General features: G+C 35.9%; 2 protein-coding genes across 3 annotated transcripts in view; one reads left to right on the forward strand and one right to left on the reverse strand.

Moving 5' to 3' along the window:
• The window catches only part of LOC120624277 (protoheme IX farnesyltransferase, mitochondrial), a 9,526-nt gene extending 7,083 nt beyond the window's left edge, over nucleotides 1-2,443 (reverse strand). The window contains exons 1-3 of the mRNA XM_039890727.1: nucleotides 2,323-2,443; nucleotides 1,428-1,557; nucleotides 1,026-1,233 (exon numbers count right to left, since the gene is read on the reverse strand). Coding sequence (XP_039746661.1) covers nucleotides 1,026-1,233; nucleotides 1,428-1,517 — 298 coding nt within the window. The 5' untranslated portion in view covers nucleotides 1,518-1,557; nucleotides 2,323-2,443. The remainder of the gene's footprint in view (nucleotides 1-1,025; nucleotides 1,234-1,427; nucleotides 1,558-2,322) is intronic.
• Nucleotides 2,444-2,732: 289 nt separating this feature from the next.
• LOC120624248 overlaps nucleotides 2,733-20,181 on the forward strand; it is a 31,092-nt gene continuing 13,643 nt past the window's right edge. For both annotated transcript variants that reach the window (XM_039890687.1, XM_039890688.1), the window contains exons 1-12: nucleotides 2,733-3,186; nucleotides 3,270-3,529; nucleotides 4,593-4,803; nucleotides 8,475-8,683; nucleotides 9,984-10,091; nucleotides 11,489-11,698; nucleotides 16,357-16,536; nucleotides 16,820-16,934; nucleotides 17,379-17,607; nucleotides 18,450-18,567; nucleotides 19,167-19,321; nucleotides 19,738-19,928. In XM_039890687.1, coding sequence (XP_039746621.1) covers nucleotides 3,133-3,186; nucleotides 3,270-3,529; nucleotides 4,593-4,803; nucleotides 8,475-8,683; nucleotides 9,984-10,091; nucleotides 11,489-11,698; nucleotides 16,357-16,536; nucleotides 16,820-16,934; nucleotides 17,379-17,607; nucleotides 18,450-18,567; nucleotides 19,167-19,321; nucleotides 19,738-19,928 — 2,040 coding nt within the window. In that variant the 5' untranslated portion in view covers nucleotides 2,733-3,132. The remainder of the gene's footprint in view (nucleotides 3,187-3,269; nucleotides 3,530-4,592; nucleotides 4,804-8,474; nucleotides 8,684-9,983; nucleotides 10,092-11,488; nucleotides 11,699-16,356; nucleotides 16,537-16,819; nucleotides 16,935-17,378; nucleotides 17,608-18,449; nucleotides 18,568-19,166; nucleotides 19,322-19,737; nucleotides 19,929-20,181) is intronic.

Genomic DNA, 20,181 nt, shown 5'->3' on the forward strand with positions numbered 1-20,181 from the left:
AAATTATACTCATTTGGTACAGCGACCAGTAGCGTGCACAAGTAGGAAAAAACCTACTAGTTATATTATTTTTAAGGGTAGGAAGTGCTTCTGTGGCTGTATGAAGTGCACGCCAATGGCAACATGCCAGAAAATCAAGAATTGAATTGAATTGTATACTGAGTCTTATAACAGCTTCTTTCCTATTATGTCACTATCTTACACTAATTTTTCGTTTGCTTGCCCAGGTTAAATAATATGCTCCTCTTACACAAACAAGTCTAACTATAACTCTGTCACAAATAAGTCTAGTACTACATTATTGGAATGAAGTATAGTGTCTACAATCATATACAAGGGTTGTTGAAAGGGTGTATTATGGATTGGGTGTTAAAGTATTCATTATTATGTACCAACAAAAGTTATATGTATATAACTTTTGTTGGGATCTTTTTTCTACATTTAAACATAATGTTAAGTCAGAATAGTTATGCAGTGTTTTGTTTCTATGGTTAGTGGGGGACCCAATGGGGGGATAGCCCAATGGTTAGTGGGAGACTTTTGAGGGGACCCAGTTCAATTCCCGACATGCACCTGTAACTTTACAGAATTATATGAGTTTTCAATTTTAGCACCAAAAATATAACTTGCTTCAATGGTGAAAGAAAACATCTTGACATAACCGGCATGCCTGAGACTTCTCCACAATGTTTTCTATGGGTGTTAAGTCTACCAATCCACACTTGGCCAGCATGGTGGACCATATAGCCTTAGTTCTTCTTGTTCAGAGACTCGTGCCCTTACTGGGCTAGTAATCAGATGATGATCTTTAATTTAAATCTGACATTTGAAAAGACATGTCACTGTTTAAGTGTGACTGTAAACTGAGTAACAAATCTTTACCATTCTTTTTTATACCCACATTTAAGGTCAAATTTAGTCTCAGATTACTATGGCAACAGAGAAAAGATAATTCTTATAAACAACATCTAATCATGTTCACACACTACTACTTTATATATACTTTAGTATCACCAATAACTTACATGTCAGTCTGAACTTAGACAGCATCATACAGTATTGAACTAAATTATTTTTTACATCTTGGGTCGGAGTTTCTTTCCAAATTCTGGTGTCTTCAGGTACTTTTTTACTTTTAGCCTTGGTTGTCGTGGTTTGGGAAGTCAATGGCAGATTACTATTTAAGTGGCAGGATGTTGAAATATTAACCAGATGCTGTATTGGTGTTTTACTCTAAAAATTGTATAAATTTTTTTAATAAAATATAGTTTAAACAAAAAATAAATGGTTCAAATGATGGTATTTTTTTATAAGATGTTTAATGTAAAATCATTAATCTCAATTTTATTTACTGTTTCTGATTTATCTAGTATATATAGGTATTCCCAGGTAAGGTTTGAAAGTATTCTAAGATTTTTTTAACTCACTCCAATTTTTAACAGCACAGATTTGTTAGATAGTTTTAGGGCTCTTTGTTTGATGCATAAAGTGCAATGAAGCACTTTTAGGTAGGACATGTTGGGTGTCAGGATTACCTGAGTATTTTAAGTCCACATCCTGAAACAGGAATTACAGAATTTTATATTTAATTAATAGCTTTTGGCCAAAACTTTGTCTGCTTGGACTTCAGAATTGTTTCTAAAGCCTTGTTCTTTAACAACTTTTAATCCTACCACAGGAACTATTTGAAAGATTGGTGGTATGTACATGTAATTTTCCATAGCATAGGTTACATGCACACCAAATTTCAAAGCTGTCTGAAAGTAGTTTAGCTCATAAACAATTTTCTCTGGAACTGCTTAAGGAATGTGGATAAAACGTAGCCTATGTTTTTTTCCATGCCAAAGGCCACATTGATGCCAAATTTCCTCTGAATCCATTCAGCCATTTTTGCGTGATTGAGTAACAAACAAAAAAACACATCTTCGCATTTATAATATTAATAAAGATAATTTACAGTATAGAGATCAAACTTGGATTATACACAAATAAATAACCCAACCACATAGTATTCAAAGAATGGAGATAATGTGGCGGAGAAACCTTGAATAACCGTTCACGCTGTGGTACTGTTCAAGGACTAGAATACCAGAGCACGAGAGTTTCATCATAGTTAAATAACTGTTACTTCTTTTATTTTAATCACATAGCGCATAAGGTTTTGAAATGCTCAAAGATAATTATCAAATAGTTTTATGATTTACAAAGCAAGCAAGGCAGGTTTTTCATAAACTCCTGCAAAACAGGGGGCTCAAACATTTATAAACAAGATAACAGAAACTTTACTATGATTAGCTCGTGTTTTAAAGGAGAACTACATACATAGGGCACATGTTAACTCTTCAAAGATTATTTTTATACACAAAACTTAACAAACAAACATTTTTTCTTGAAGAAAATTGATAAATCAAAACACTCTAGGTTATTTAAGTAACCCATGAAATCTGAAGGACGTTCATTAATTTGTTACGTCATTTCATATGATAAGATAAGGTTTAGAAACAGTAACAGACTTAAACTTCAAATTTTCTAAGACTATATATTTATTATTTAAAGTGCCTATATATTTTTACATATCTCACTTTATTATTTATTAAACTAATATTTTCTTCAAAAATTCATGAACTGAGATTTAATTTATTTGAAAAATGGCAACAATTTCTGGCATATCGGCTGCTTGAAAAATCAATACGATCCTAAGGTTGTCTGGACATTCTATTTACTATTTCCCAAATGTGGGTAAATAAAAGCCCTGTTTGTGTGCAAAATATTAAAACCTACGATTCCTAAATGGATACACTATTGCAAAGTTGTTAGTTTTAAACACAAAAAGCATAGGAAAAATAATCTACCTACAGTTTTTCTTTCTATATATGAAATTAAACCTTGTTTTAGTAAATTTAAACATATTTTTGGGAAGTTTCGTTTGCTGAGTATAGCAACATACTTTTTTTTGTTTTTATTTTGATTTCGATCGAGATTCGAACACGGAAGTTGCTTTTCTCGTTGTGTTGACGCTCGCATCTCGCAAGTCCCATTGCGAAACATGTCCTATCGCAGTTTTCGAAGTTTGTAAACATACATCAAATTATGGTGAACAAAACATCCTATCCGTAATACGGAGTGTGAAACATGGCTTCGCGTGGAGAAAAAGTAAATGGAAATGGCGAGGAGCAGATCGTCGAGGTAAATCGATTTGGCCTACATTCCGTTGACAGTTAGTTAAACTTGACCTGTGTCGTGTGGATCGATGATTATGGGATTTACAGACGTTGGCGGAGGTGTTCCGGTGCTTCATCTGTATGGAGAAGCTGGTGGATGCGCATTTGTGCCCCCACTGCTCAAAGCTCTGCTGCTATGCTTGTGTGCGACGATGGCTTACGGAGCAGCGGTCCCAGTGCCCACACTGCCGAGCAGCCCTTCACCTCCATGAGTTGGTGAACTGCCGCTGGGTCGAGGAAGTCACACAGCAAATAGAAACCATGCAACAAACTAATTCTGCTTGTCAAAGGGAAAGTTTTCGGGACAGGTAAACATAATTAAAAATAAATGTATTTATTATTTGCATGCAATAATAATTAATAATCCAAAAGAAAAGCTTAGCTAAGCTTATTTTCATTATAACTTGATAACAAATGGATTAGTATAAGTTGTGTTGTTTTTGATAAAAATTAAAAACAAAAATTTAATCTGCACATATATAGAAATCGTAGCGCTCAGAAAAATAGTGAGATCTTAGACAAAGCCATGTTTATATGAGAAAATTTATACATTGCTTCAACGGGTCAATAATTAAAAACACATTTGATAGAACATTGCTATGGAAACGCAACTTTTTATTGCAACAAGCCAAATTTTGAGCTCATCCCTATTACAGCTCTTATGTGTCGTCGCATAGGGCTTTTTAGACAAATTAGTGTTTAAAATTCTTGTGGTTTCTTTAAGTTAACATATTTGATCATGCAAAAAAAAAAAGGTATGATGCAGCTGTGACTTGTCCAATTGATTTTAAGTTTTAAAAATTTACTATAAAGGTTTATATAAAGTCTTTCAATGGCAATTTCAAACCCGTACAGTAGATTTTAGGAATACCCTTTTTGTGCAGATTTCAACATTTTAAACTAGAGCTACCTTCTGAATTTTACGGTTTTCAACCCTGTTCACCCCATTCAACTTCAACAAGTTCTCAAGGATTATTGAAAACCTGTTCTGAGCTCAATGAAATAAAAATTAGGTTGGTTTTTGAAAAAAAAAAAAGCTTTTCATTTGTTATTGTCATTTTGGGGCCTTAAAAAATTAATTTCTATATAATTTTATTTTAGTTTGATATAGACGTTTTCTTTGCTTCTTTCCATCCTGAGGACTTATTGTCCTAGATTGAAGGTCACAAACAATGAGATACTCCCACTATTGGCTAGAATATGCATATTGCGAAAGTACCATACAACATGCGAAAAACCATTTACTGTACTAAATAGTACTGCTACGGATACCTCGTATATAAAGATGATGCTTCTTTATATTTAGTCTTGCCTATATTTAAATATATAGGCTTTTTCTCTTTAAGCTAAATATGTTAATACAACTATTAGATGTCCAACTCATCAAGAGAAGCTGACAGTCTACTGTTGGACGTGCCGTCGTTGTATCTGCCACCAGTGCGCTTTGTGGGGTGGCACACACTCCGGTCACACATTCAAACCTCTAGAAGAGGTTTACAATCAACATGTGACTCAGATACGAGACGAGGTTTCACAGCTGAGACGTAGGATCATGGAACTTATAAGCCTTGTTCAGGATGTGGTAAGTGAACTGTAGCTAATACTGATGCAAAATCATAATATATACACACCAGCATATTTAGCGGAACACAAAAAAAAAGGTCCATAATTAAAAAAAATATGGTTTGATTTTAAAATCTACTTACTACACTTCTTTTGTTATTTAAAGTTTCATTTGTTTTAACTAAAATGAGATCACATTAAGAACAGATTTTGCGAGTAAAGGCTATTTGTGAAGAATGGTACATTATGGAACTTCATTTAACCGGGAAAAGTGAAAATTAATATTAAAATAACAATTAATTAAATTAGAAAAATGGTGACTCGAGAATAAAAAACTAATAAAAAACAGTATTTCAATGAAATTTTAAATCAAACTCAGAAGGAAGAAATACTCGAAGTTCGCTCCAGATTCGCTCAAATTAAGAAAACAACTGAACATCACATTTTATGCAATTGTTGTTGTAATGTGATGTTCAGTTGTTTTCTTAATTTGAAAATATTTCCTATTTAAATTAAATGACGTATAAACCAGCCAGCTACCTTATATGATACTGATATCAAACCTTTTTTTTGGGTTCCGTTTAATATGCCGATGTTTGTCTTTTGTGTGTGTGGGGCACTAAACCAACTTTTAGATATTTACATTTTTTTTTATTTGATAAATGCCACTTGCATGTAATGTTGAAGGATAGAAAGTATTTTTTAACAATGATGCAAGGTTATGTATGCTAAGCAAAGTCAAATATTTTTTTATTCAAATAGGTACATAGATGGCACTTTTGATGCGTTATTATATACAAAATGTGTACATAGCAGTGAGTAGTGATGGCGATAACTACAATCGTAAACTTAAAACTAAAGCTACGAGGGTTCCAATCGCGCCCTGGTCTAAGAAGAAGCCCACAACAAACTTAGCCGGGTGTTCTTTTTGTTATCACCATTTCACATTGTCATTAGAAAATATTTAAGAAGCAACCTGGTTAGAGCAATTGTTTACACCCAAGCTTTTTTATCGTTAACGTAATCCTTTATACTATAATAGGACTTTTCTATAAGCTTTCGCTTAATACAAACTTTGAACTTCTTTAGTGACATCCCCAAGATATCAACCGGTAATTTATTATAAAATTGTATACAATTTCCTTTAAATGAATTGCTTATTTTGTGTAGTCTAGTGTACTGCACTGCAAGTTTATTTTTGCTTCTAACGTTCAAATTATTGCAGTCACATTTTCTTTTAAATTTTGATATATTTTTGTGAACATACATTAAATTTTCAAATATGTATTGGCTATAGAGTTTCATTATTTTAACATCTTTAAATTTATCTTTCAATGACTCTCTCGGACCCATTTTATAGATCGCACGAACAGCCTTCTTCTGCAGCACGAAAATAGTGCCAATATCAGCAGCATTACCCCATAGTAAAATTCCATATGACATAATGCTGTGAAAGTAACTAAAATAGACTAGCCTAGCAGTTTCTATGTCTGTCGTTCTATGTATGTCGTTGGCGTAACTTCTTTACTGCATAGGCAGCAGAACTAAGCGTGTGCGGCTGTGTGCAGTCGCATGCACTTCATACATGTCACTTCACACAAAAAGCACTGTCTGCATTTCAAATAAATAAATATACTACGACAATACACACACCGCCATCTAGCCCCAAAGTAAGCGTAGCTTGTGTTATGTACTGAGACGACTGATGATAATTTTTATGAATAATATACATAAATACTTAGAATACACATATAAACACCCAGATTCTGACAAACATTAATGCTCATCACACAAACATTTTCCAGTTGTGGGAATCGAACCCACGGCCCTGGGCTCAGAAAGCAGGGTTACTGCAAACTGCGCCAATCGGCTGTCTAGGATAACTTGTATAGTAACAGGATTTTTCTACTTTACACCATCTTCTTGCTTTATGCATACCCTGGTTGAAACCACAGTGGTTTTGCCACGACAGTGCTAAGCGTTTAAGTGTACCTGGTACAGTGGCGAATACTGTACATCTTATAAGTTTGAGGTCCAGGTTTCTATCGCCGGGAGTGAATTATTTCCGAATTTATAATTACAATTCTTTTTTCTCGTCTGGTCTGGAGGTAACTTAGGCCATGGCTAGTTATGGATTCACTTACCACGTAGGATTGCAGTCAAAATACAACATAATTCAAATTTTGTGCAGGCGAAGCCAAAAAAAAAACCGGCCAAAGAGAGTCTGACTAGTACACTAAAGGATACCATTATCTATAAATATGGCAAAAAATCATGTGCGGCAACAGAAATACTTCATCTGTAAAAATTAGCTGTATACATCAACATTTTATGAGAAACAGCCTGATAGCAGACGGACAGACAGCAGAGTCTTAGTAAAAGGGAACCCTAAAATTCCTGTTTTATAACAAAGATGAATAATCTTTTACTATTTACTTCACAAAACATTGTTTTTTATTGTAAATAAGTTAAAGGGCAATTGGTATTTTCCTGTTTCTACATAAATAGAAAACATTATTAGTAAGCTGTTGTCTGTATTTGTTGGTGTGGAATTTACGTAGTTTATTTAATATTTCTGCATTCTTATGGAATGGCTCACGATTTACGTTAGGTTGAACAGATTTGATTAGGAATTTCACTGCACTGTTTATATTAAACTATCTAGACCCAGGTGCCCAAGTGGGCTTTTGCAATTGCGTCTATTAACAAAAGAACAAAAAAAATAACTGAAAAGTTTATTATTATAAAAATATTATGAGCAACAAATAGACAAAGAAGTTTTTTTTGTAGCATGTTTCCGATAAGCGGTGCAATTTTTTTTAAAATTATATTTATTAAGAATACCTTCTATAAACATACATATTACAGCTATACTGATATGCATGTCGAATAAAAGTACTCGTAGCATTGACAAAACGAATAAAACACAAAACAATTTTTTTTCTTACCTTCTAGAAAGAGATGCTGTGATTTTTACTTTGTTGTTGCTAGAAATGATAAAAATTAAATATGCATTCAAATTCAATTTTAAGGGATTCTAATTTGTATGCACGCCAGTTTATTTATGTGCATTATATTCATAAAAATATTCATCAGCTATCTTAGTACGCCTAACACAAGTTACGCCTATCTTGGGACTAGATGGCGATGTGTGTACTGTCAAAATTAAAAAAAAAATCTTACACTGCATCATCAGTTACATGGTGGTAAGTAAATATGGCATCTGAAATTGTAGTGAGCTTACCTGTTATGGTAGTCATACCCCTAATCAGTTTCTGCGCGACATCGCGGCGGAACACTAAATCGCTTAGCGGCACGTCTTTGTCGGTAGGGTTATGAAAAGCCACGGCCGAAGCCTCGCACCAGACAAATAAATAAATATATTACGACAATACACACATCGCCATCTAGCCCCAAAGTAAGCGTAGCTTGTGTTACGGGTACTAAGATGACTGTTGAATATTTTTATAATTAATATACATAAATACTTAGAATATACATATAAACACCCAGCCATTAAAAAACATTCATGCTCAACACACGAACATTTTCCAGTTGTGGGAATCGAACCCACGGCCTTGGACTCAGAAAGCAGGATCGCTGCAATCGGCCGTCAGAAAAAATATTCAAAAAAATAATTAAAAGTACCAATAAGCTTATTTACTTTTAAATCCTTAAAACCCTTTTTAGGAACGGAATGTTGAATCCGTACGTTCAGCGAAGGACGAGCGCGTCCGCGAGATTCGGAACGCGGTCGAACTAATGATCTCCCGATTGGACTCCGCCCTGAAAGCCAAGCTGCTCACACTGATGGGACAGAAGAACAGCCTCACCCAAGAGACTGAGCAACTTGAGCATTTGCTACAGGAGGTCGAGCATCAGCTGCATTCCAGCACTAGGTGAAAATAATGCCATTAATATTCAAACTCTAAGTCTTAGTTTGTCGTGCTGCGTACTCCTGTTCCCGCGGGTTTCGTACGTCAGAAAACGTCTATACGACTTATATTGAAGCTGGTTTTTGATACTTCAATATAAGTCGTATACACGATTTCGTACGATTTTCGTTCGAGACAACTGAGGGAATAGAACGCAGCATTGTGTGTGCTACTACTACAATATACCATAGAATTAAGAACATACAGACACCGTGTACACGACTAATATTGAAGCATAAAAAACCACTCCCGTTATTCACTTCATACCATTTAACAGTTAGTAATTGTTTTACATCTAATGTTCTAAGCGTTTACCATAAAATGGGAAAAAGTTTGTGAGCTAGCAACACTCCGGAAGTGTAAAGTGAGAGGTGAGCGGGACGTATCCACTGTTTTTGGACACAATGCATTCCATACAATAATGACTGAATGAGGATTCTGTATGTTTTTAGTTCTATGCCATATATTTACTGCGTTCACCGACATGTATGCGCAGCGTGGTGATTATGGGCAAACCATCTCGTTGGGAGAGGCCTTTAGTCCACCAATGGACTGTTATAGACTATTGATGAAGGTCTACATTAATCTCATTTTGGTCCATAATGAAGTCATCTTAGCTTTTATATTCGCTAGTTAAAAAAAAATCCTGTGCAATTCACACACGGCGGAAGTGTAACTTCTGAAAAGTAGCCTATTAGGATAAATGTAAGGTTTATTATTTAGTTTCCACGGTAACTAGAATAGGTAAAAAAAATGTATAATGTTTTCTATCTCACTCTGTCCTATACATTTATGTGTTTGTTTATTTATCTAGATATTATTTGGTTTCCTTGGTAACTTAAATAGAAAAAAAAACAGATAAAATAACATGTATATTTCTGTCTCATTCTTTGCCGGCTTCATCCTACACTTTTTTGTATTTGTGTCTCTTACCTGTCGTTTTTTCCGTTGCATCCGGTTTGAAATCTAAACGATTCTAGAGAAGTTTCACTTCAAAAAAACTGCGAATATGAAATTAATTGGTTCTATAATTATATAGATAGATTCGATTCACGAGTCTATTTCCTTATTTCATTTATCTTTAAAAAGATTATTTACAAAGTAATGTTTCTATCCACCAATCCGCACTGGGCCAGCGTGGGTCCACCACCAATCCACCACCACCGGCCTAAACCCTTCTCATTGTAGGACGAGCCCCGTGCTCTGTAGTGGGCCTGTAATTTGTTGATATGATGAATAATTTATCTATTCTCTTATTTTCTAGATCCGAATTGATAGCAAAGAGCGGTGAGTTATCGAAAATGATTCACCAAGTACGGAAAAAGCCGATGGCGAGCTTCGTTACTGCACCCGTACCGGCCGATTTTCACAGGTAAGTGGTATGGCGTACCATAGCCAAACAATAGCACATTTTATTATGAAAGTTAAGCTTAATTTGCTATACTCAGCGAACAGCAGGAGAATCTGTATGGTGTAATTTATAATATCTTCAATCCGTATACTCCACACCAAACAGATCCTCGGCTATGATCCCTCTACGCACGTTTATCTCCGTAACCGGAGCATCCTCAGATGTGGACTTTACAGTGAATAATTGTTAAAAAAATTTAATTTTATAATTTTTTATTAGTGTTCAATCAATTTCATAAATTAAAAATGCATATAAAAATGTTTCCTACTAGATGGCGCTACAGTCGCTATAAGACTGATGTAAAAGGCATTTACTAATTTAGGCATAGACGGTAGAAGAGCTGAAGCTTAATTGGTTGAAGCGCTCAGGCCGCGATTGCCAGAGAGTCGCAGGTTCGTATCCTGTCGGTTCCGAATTTTTTTATATGCATTTTAAATTTATAAAATAGACCATAAATAAATTAACGACAACTGAAATAAAAATACAGACAAACCATCAACTACTTTTGAGTTTTACGGACACAAACACAGGTGTGGTCATGCAGCGTTATAGGTAAATACCATGTTGTGTTAAACTGTTCATTCTAAGATAAGTGTGAACGAGTATACTCTTCATTTCCATCCTTGACAATGCAGTTGATGTCTGGAACCATCCATCTTTAACTATAACTATAAGTATTCAACTATTATCTTATGGGAGCCTATTAGTAACTATATATACACATATTTTTACTCTTTATATACAAGTTAAAGCAACAAAAAGAAGATTAGAAAAACAAATACAGAAGCAGAATACAAAAGGCGACCTTATCGCTTAGTAGTAATCTCTGCCAGGCAACCATAGGATTAGGAAAACATGGGGATAACAGAATGTAAATAGTATAAACTTGATTACACAAATAAAATAAAACATAATATAAGAAATAATAATAAACTATTATATTATATATCATATCATAAATGCAAATATCGTAATACTTCTTATCCTTAAGTTTGATACTTTAAAAAAAACAACATACGCGTTCTGGACTGGCAATATTATACCAATTTAGTTTTTTTTTTTTTTTTTAAATAGTAAGCAATAATTGAAAAACAAAATAATAGGTCCACCTGATGGTAAGTGGCAAATTATCGCCGATAACAAGAGCAACGCTTATGCAAGGAACACGTCTTTCAAAGGGCCCCTTGTCTACATCGACCTAAGGTTTAGGTGTTAAGCCTAATGTGCCTGAACTTACACCGTTATCTACGCCCTTCAATACGGAACACAGCATTGCAAAAATGTTGTTTCGCGGAAGAATAAAGCATGGTAGTACATCCCCGAACGAGCTACTGCTATAAACTACTATTTTTTAACAGTGAAATCGTCCCGAGCTACGACAGCAGCACATTCCCATTGGCCCACTTCACACAGCTGCAGCACGCGGCAGCGCCCGTATACTCTGCGGCACTGCACGTGAACGGTCTCTGCTGGCGGCTGAAGGTGTACCCCGACGGCAACGGCGTCGTGCGAGGAAACTACCTCTCCGTCTTCCTAGAGCTCAGCGCCGGCCTCCCCGAAACCTCCAAGTCAGTTATGCGCTCCTGGTACTTTGTACCTAAACATTTTTCTTAATATTCAATCTCTTGATAGTTAAAGTATTGAGATTGCAGTCTGGGTGCAATTTTTGCAGAAACTGGTGGCAAAGACGTGACGCGGATATGCCACGACCTCTAATAACTAAACGCCATGGGGTTACTGTCCCATAGTGCAGAACTAACATTGTAAATTGAATATAGAAACTAGTTGCAAAGACGTGACGCGGATATGCTACGACCCCTAATAACTAAACGCCATGGGGTTATAGTCCCCATACTGCAGAATTAACATTGTAAATTAAAAACAACCAAGTTTTTAATAATTAAAAAAAAACATAATAATAATAATCTCTAATAGTAATAATCTTTATTGAAAGGTATAAACTTAGTTATTAAAATATAAAAACATAAATTTCTATAGAACGTCAGAAATCGGTTTTCATATATATTATTAATGCATTAATTTAAGCATCAGTATTTTTTAACAAACTACGCCACGTCGCTGCCCCTTACAATTTATTTATAAACTGCGCTTAAGATTGAAGCGCATTCAGCTGTAAGGAACTCTATTGAACCTACTCTATTTGAAATGTATGTCTACCAAGGCCAATCTACCAACCAAATCCTAAAATATTTTGCGTTGCAATTTTACCAATAGCAAATTTATTTCTATTGTAATTCGAACCCCAACTTACCAGTTTATCTGCAAGGAGATTCCCAATCAATGCATTTAATTTTATTTCTTGTGTGTTCGCATAAAAAGATCAGATTAATACGTAAAATTAGTTTGATCAACCTCTTTGAACTAAAATATAGCCTCATATCAATAAGATTTTTATATTTAGGGGGCCTTTACATCTAGCACGTGTACAATGCTACGCTGTTAGTTACCAATCAACTAAAGTCGTCAGAATAACTGGAAACGATGCAAAACTATTAACAAGCGATAGTTCATCTAGGATAATCTGAGGCCTTGATAATATTCAAAATTGATCAATAATGTATCAATTTTTTACTTAATATTATTATTTTCTCTACTCTTTGATTGTATACATATTTCCTATCCTACTGATATTATAAATGCGAAAATTTGTATGGAAGGATGTATGGATGGTTGTTACTCTTTCACGCAAAAACTACTGAACCAATTTGACGACTGTGTTTTGGAATGGAGAAAGATTATACCCTGGATTAACACATAGGCTACTTTTTATCCCAGGAAAATATACAGTTCCCGCAGGATTTATGAAGAACCTAAAAGCCGCGTACGGAGCCGCGGGCAACAGCTGGTATACAATATTGTAAGGATAGTTTTATACTCAGTTGATAAGTATCAACTGTTGATGTTTCCCTGACCTTTATTTCACAAAAGCAACAAAAAAAACTAAAAAACCAAAAATTTCGTGATTGCAAGCATAACTAAATACAGGGTAGGCAAGAGGTGAGTTGCGGCGACATTATCTAGCTGTAGTGGCCGATCTGTGTGCAAGCATGTCCGTTTCTACCAAATTTTGACTTCTGTGTGCTGAATTCGCTGATTAATATCATTGTTTAGTGTTTGACGCGTCCGTTAAAATGCGTAATTAAGCTAATTGCGTGGACTGGGTCCTACAATCCGAAACCGCAGGCTTCGCCAGGGATGGCGAACCTTTTTACATTAATGTGTTATTTTAGGAGATATTTTCGTTCTGGATCACGTTTCAAGAGTGAATTCCTATATTTTTTTTATTTCTTAGTAATGTCTTTTATATTCGATTTTTATAAGGAAAGCCCATGCAAAATAGAATAATAGTCAAAAATAAATGTTAGATGCTAAGATTGTATGATAGCAAAAATTAAAACACAAAAATTACCGCGAGTTCTTACAAGTTCAACTTTTGTTTTCAGCATATTTGCTAAAAAAAATTTAGGAGCACAAGTGTAGTAAACGTGTATTTTTTTTATAATGCCAGAAATACTATAACAACCAAGTTATTTAAAAAGTCGTCACTGCCACGTGCACTAAAAGGCATTTGGTTCGCCATCCCCGTATTGAATTAAAAGCCGCGGCCTCGGTGTTTAGTCTCCTTTATAGCACGCGCCGAATTCAACGCATTTTCAGTTTCTGCTAACGATGTGTTATCTAATACGTCTTACTGGATCAGCTGCCCGATTTAGTTACTTCTCCAAAAGTTAGTCACATGGTCGCTTTAATATGAAGAAGAATAATTTGACAGTGACCGTTTGTTCATCGCAAATATTATATACGCATTAACACCTGCCTTGGTTAGCAACTGTCAGAAAAGTTACTGAATGGGGTGGCAAAAGCGCCAACAATGCGGACGCCACCGCAGTTATTAAGCGCGTAATGACATCATGTGCATTTTAAGCATTGCATTCGGCGCGTGCTTAAATCTACGTAAAGTTTTATACATTAATAATTAGAATAGATACCACTATTTCTGACTTTATTTAGTGGTGAAACTTATGGTGTGAACATAAAATAAAATATGGTCAAGTGTGTCACACCTGGCCTTATGAAGGGTTCCGTAGTTAACTAATACAGAAGAATTCTCACGTTTAATCATAATTAATATTTGATACTATCAAAGTTTTATAACTCTTGTTTCATAATGTTGCTAATAAATTCGTACCAAATGTTTAATGCTAATAGAATTCAACTATAGTATAGTGCTGTAGAATATTCAACTCACGTTATACAGCTATTCTAGATGCGATGAGTACCGTCCAATTATCAAAACATGGGAAATAATAAATACACATGATAATTTCACGCATAAAGTTTGATTAAACTGAAAATGCCATATTAGGATATTAAATTATTAACACCCTCTACTCTACCTACCCTCTACCCTGTGGTGTGCTAAATTATTTTGTAAAACATTTATACCTACTTGCCTTGTAGTTTAAAGAAAAATTTACATCGCATTTACTGTTTCATAAAGTACTCGTATTAAACGAGTACCTAGTTTATGAACATACGAACAAATAGATACAGACAGACGAACTTATTCGACTACGGAATCCTGAAATTCATAAACTCAACAAATTCACAACCTACAACTAAGTACTATTCTAAATTTACAATTCATTACTACTTCTATTCTAACCATACATTCGAAAGTTTATACTAATTAAATTTATATATAATGACTCACAAAAACAAAACAATAACTTACTGTTTGTAGTTCAAATCATGTTATAGGCTTAAAATGCTTCCGCTTAAAATGTATGAAAGTTTCTTCTGGCTGAAGCAGTGTAGCAAATACATTTTCTGTGTAACTGTCTCATTACTAGGTGCCATTACAATGTTTAACACAAAATCATAGAGTTTGCCTTAGATCTATTGTTAAAGCCATGAAAGGAAAGAGCAATGTTGTACAGAAATATTTTCTTACTAGTCCTAGTAAAAATATTTTGTAACAGATGTTGCATTAAAGTTCTTCAATTGTAAAGTAATTACGCCAAGAATGGATAACAGCTAGGTACCAGTTTAAGCAGATAATTGCATTAAAAAAATAGGTGTCGTGCTTTAAAAAGTCACATCCATTTTTTATGTCAATACTTGATGGCTGAAGATCCATACATTTTATATGAACGCGTCAGTCGCTACATGTACTTGCGCCGTTAAATTTTTTTTATTTCCGCCATACTGTTTTACTTTTATAATTGTCTGCACTAAACAGTCTTTTGACATAATCTCCTAACTGCGACATTGGTATATGACTGGAACAAATGATTACGCCAGTACCTTCAGTTCTATTTAACTGAGTAACTGTTTAGATTGTTGAAGTTATACTTCTTTAGGCGCGTTAGGGAAAAATGATGAGTAAATTTTTACGATGAAGTTAGCTGTTAGTACACTTTCTCTTCAAAGTCTATGGACGCATTCCGGTGATTTAATTGATTCAATAGTACAGAAACCTCAAATTTTAGTGGTGAGTGAAACTAAGTTGTCGGATACTGAGTCTATTAATATTCCAAATTTAATTATGTTTATTATGTCCATTTCTTTATGTAGATTTTTTTTTGTGATATTTGAATAAACTTATTTAACTAGATAATGCGTTATAATAAAACTTCCAATGTATTAAATACCTTTTTCTAATGTTAGTGTCGTGTTACAAATGTAGAATAAGATAATGATTTTTATCTTGTTTCGCCAAAGAAGTATAACTTCTAACGCGTTTACAAACAGTACAACAATACACACTTTTTTTTTTTTAGTATTGTTTGTTTTCTTTTGATTTATTTTTATTTTTCGTATTCTTACTATTGTATGAATGAAGCATGTAGTTAATTAGTAGTGTCATGGTTTAATTAATATAAATGTGTGAGTGGATTTGTTCGTTTCCATTAAAAAAATAAACAAAATAAATCACGATAGGCGAATGTGCATAGTTTCATATAAAATGTATGTAATGTATTGTATCAGTTTGGTTTTCCACCATGCCGATACTAACATAGTTTCATTCCAACTTTTTCATAATTTCTTTTCCGATGGATCTTCATCTTTAAACTTGACATTAAACGTTCAAACTCAGTCGTATTCGATTTCCAAACATGACACATGTACCATTCATCTTTCATCATCAAACGGTTACAAATACTACACCGACATAGAAAACGAATGTTTAATGTATTACTAGATACGAGTATCGAGTGGAGATGCTACACCAAGTGTCTCGAGATCCGTCGAAGAATATCGTGCGCGAGTTTGCTTCGGACTTCGAAGTGGGCGAGTGTTGGGGCTACAATCGGTTCTTCCGATTAGATCTCCTCGCCAGCGAGGGTTATCTCAACCCTGACACGGACACCCTTATATTAAGGTAAGCTGTTTTTTTATAAATCGCTTATGACGTATTAGTTTCTGACAGAATTCTGAAAGTAGCACCAGGCACCACCAAAAAGGCATTAAATAGGTACTCTATATAGCAGTGTATCAATTCATCGTCATAATTTCGTCCGTAGGAATAATAAAAGTGCTGGAAGTCACAAAAAAGAGCAAAATGTAGATTTAGAAGTGACAAGTCTATGGTAGGACATTAAAAGAAAGTTAGAGAATGATGTCACCAGTTTTGGTGTGATGGTGTATTTTTTCTTCCTCGCAAGGTTCCAAGTGCGTCCACCGACGTTCTACCAGCGTTGCCGCGACCAGCAGTGGTACATTACCCAGTTGATTACGATGCAGAATCAGCACATCCTACAAATCAATGATCTCAAAGAGGTATTTGTTGCAGTCCTTAATTTAGATTGACTTCTTATTTCCTCAGAATCGCAGAAAACGGAAGATAAACCTTCCAATCGAATTGAATATCAGCTTTTATAAATACTCCACCAAATGTGTTATCCTATGTATGTATAGAGCAGTAGCTAAGATCATGAATGGGTGAACTCATAACAAACTCATATTCTCATTTTTAATATTAATTAGGACCTCTAACGCAGCAACCGGTCGTCGTTATATTTTGCAAAACAATAGTAAAAGGAACCCAGAAAAAGAGATACACGCTGACGAAGTTTCGGGCATAGGAAGCAAAAGCAACACTAGAATCAGAACTCAACTAAATATAACTGCTTTTTTGATTACGCGTGTACGAAGCGTTTGGATTACTCATTTCTGCATTCTACAATTACGTTTATACATTTTCATTATAAAATTCCTTCACAGAGGCTGACATTGGAAATGTCTCGCAACTCGATAGCCGCGACCCGTTCTACGCCAAACGGTTCAGTGACGTCACAGTCCAACGTCACAGGCAACAACGATACTGACAACCCTTCGCAGAACAATCCCGTCGATGGTGGTAACAACATTACCGCTGCGATGATCAGCGACCACCAGTGGAAGTTTACTATGCCCCACAACATTATTAGTGGCCAGAGGTTGACAAGTCCAGGTCAGTTTCGGTCATATATAACTTAGGAAATTGGCGTTGTCTACCCCGTGCTTCGTAGAGCACGTTGAGCCCTCGGTGTTGCGCAAATGTTGATATAGCGCGCTGCAAGACCGCATGTCAAATTAATTATGCGTTCGCGACGCCAACACAACAATAACTACTTTGGCTCCTTGACAGACGTCTAACTGCATTGTAGCAGCGTTGTGACTGATACTTTCCCTGCTATGAGCGAGGAGGGCAGTTGCTATCACTGGGACCTCAATAAGCTGACGAATATCTAAACAAACTATGTAAAAAGGCATCCTGCGTGACGAATATCTTAACAAACTATGTAAAAAAGTGTCCTGCGAGTGACAAGACGAATGTTAGACGTCATCTTGTGAGGCAAACGACTCAGTTTGGATGCTGCGGTTTGGCGTTAGTAATCCTAAATATTTAAGGACCTTTGCACGCTACAATGAACGAAAACGGCCTGTATCTTTGCCTTGCTTTTGGATCACGCGTCTTGTTTTAAAAGCAAGAAAGATTTAGCCTAGTGGTTAAGGCTTTGGCTTCATATACGGAGAGACCGAAACCACCGAGTTGAGTGCGTTAAAAATTTATAATTTTTGAATTTTCTCTGGTCTGGTCTGGTGGGACGCTTTAGCCGTGGCTAGTAACCACCCTACCGACAAAAACTAGCCGCGAAGCGATTCAGTGTTCTTGTGCGATGTCGCGTTAAAACCGACTATGGGTATGACTACCATACTCCCTAACAGGTTAGCCCGCAACCATCTTAGACTGCATCCGGCGTAGCGGGCCGGTAATGGGTGGATAATGGACCTAGTAATTATCCTTGGCAGGTGCTGCATTCGATGAGTCGTGCAACAACGCAGTTTGTCGCTTCGGCGACTACGTAGACCGATCTCGCGCCGCTCAACACGTGCTCGACGCACCTCAGAACTTACCTTCCACTTCCAGGTCCAAAACAAAACACTAAAACATATCATATTAAGTACACTGATACTCATAAAAATACATGTGATATTTTTTTCACTCTTGTGGCACCAGTTATTGAATGCGGAGAAAGATTCCACTGACAATAATCTAGGAAGAAATTAAATTTCATATTTTTTGTATTTGTATTATTAGATTCGCTGTTATATTAATGTAGATTCTAATGGTTAGATTTGTTGGAAATTTCCATAAACGTTTCACGAATAACTCTTTCGCTTAGCGATTAAATTCTAGTACTTACGCTGAATTCAAACAAAGAATAGGGGTTTTACTACCGGCGCAATATTATAATAAAGCAGTGTTATTATAATATTGGTGACGTCCTTTTTAACTTCATGTCCTTTATGGTAGAAAGTCCGACTATTTTACCATTTAATTCTTTCATTTAATGTTGTTTTTTAATGCTTTGTACATATGGTGTACAATAAAGTATTTTTTATTTGATTTGACGTTTTGTCTCAGAATTATAATACTTATATTTAGTTATGACATGTACAAGCGTCAGTAAGGCCTTTGATATCAAGCAATTCCGAGCTAGTGAAACGAAAGAATGTTTCTGACAGGTCGACAAATTCGCTGCAAGCTGGTGGTCCGGACAACTTAGCGTTGGTCAGTCTGCACACGCTTCTGAGCGCGGCCGGCGCTGCCCCCGCGCCCCGCAACACCCGCATGCGTACACGTCCCGACAAGCAGACCGTTGCCGACTCGCCACTTACCGGTGAGCATTACCGCTTACACTCAGTGGCGTTCATGTTATAATAGCTATAACGGTAAAACCATCTTATAGTCAGACTGTCTCCCTTAGCATCCATGGACAATGAATTCCGGACCCTTTTGGAGAAGTACATCGTAAATCATTAGGTAATTAGTACAGGAGCTAGTGATACGCTCGACCGTAACAATAGAAAGATCTTTCTCCGAGCGGGTGATCGTGCTTGGGGACCGAGGTACGACCATTCATATATGGACGTTTGTATATATGGTAAATTTTTGGCGCCATCTAGTTTGTTTAATGTGGAGACTGCTACAATTTGAAAACAGTGACTTAGGTTACTTTCTATTTTCGGACATATATAGGATAGAAATCGATTCTCGATTCAACATTGCGCATAAAATCAAATGTTTGCGGTGTAGCGGTGGCGAGCACGCCGATTACGGAGGCGTCCACGGGCAACACAACGGTGTTGTGTTCGTCGCTATCGTCCCCGGAGCTGAATGCGACGGGTGGCGAGACGCAGGCCGACGCAACCGCGGCACCCCCCACTTCTGAGGCAGGCCCCGCAATCCCCGCGCAACCTGCCTCGGAATCCAGCAGTGACACCGGGGTAAGAATACACACCCTTTTATATTAAAGCATCTTTTGCTACGTTCACTTACATTTTTATTCAGGAATTTTGGAAACGTTTCCGTTAACATCTACGTTTATATATATATATATCTCTATGCCAAATTTGAGCCGAATCCATCAATTTGTTTGAGGTGTGCGTTGATAGATCATTCTATATCCTATTCTTTTCATATATAGATATATAGACACAGTCTTACCTGACGGAAAGTGTAGATGAGGCCTTAAACCGG

This window comes from Pararge aegeria, chromosome 6, assembly GCF_905163445.1.
Source record: "Pararge aegeria chromosome 6, ilParAegt1.1, whole genome shotgun sequence".
Classification (NCBI taxonomy): Eukaryota; Metazoa; Arthropoda; class Insecta; order Lepidoptera; family Nymphalidae; genus Pararge; species Pararge aegeria.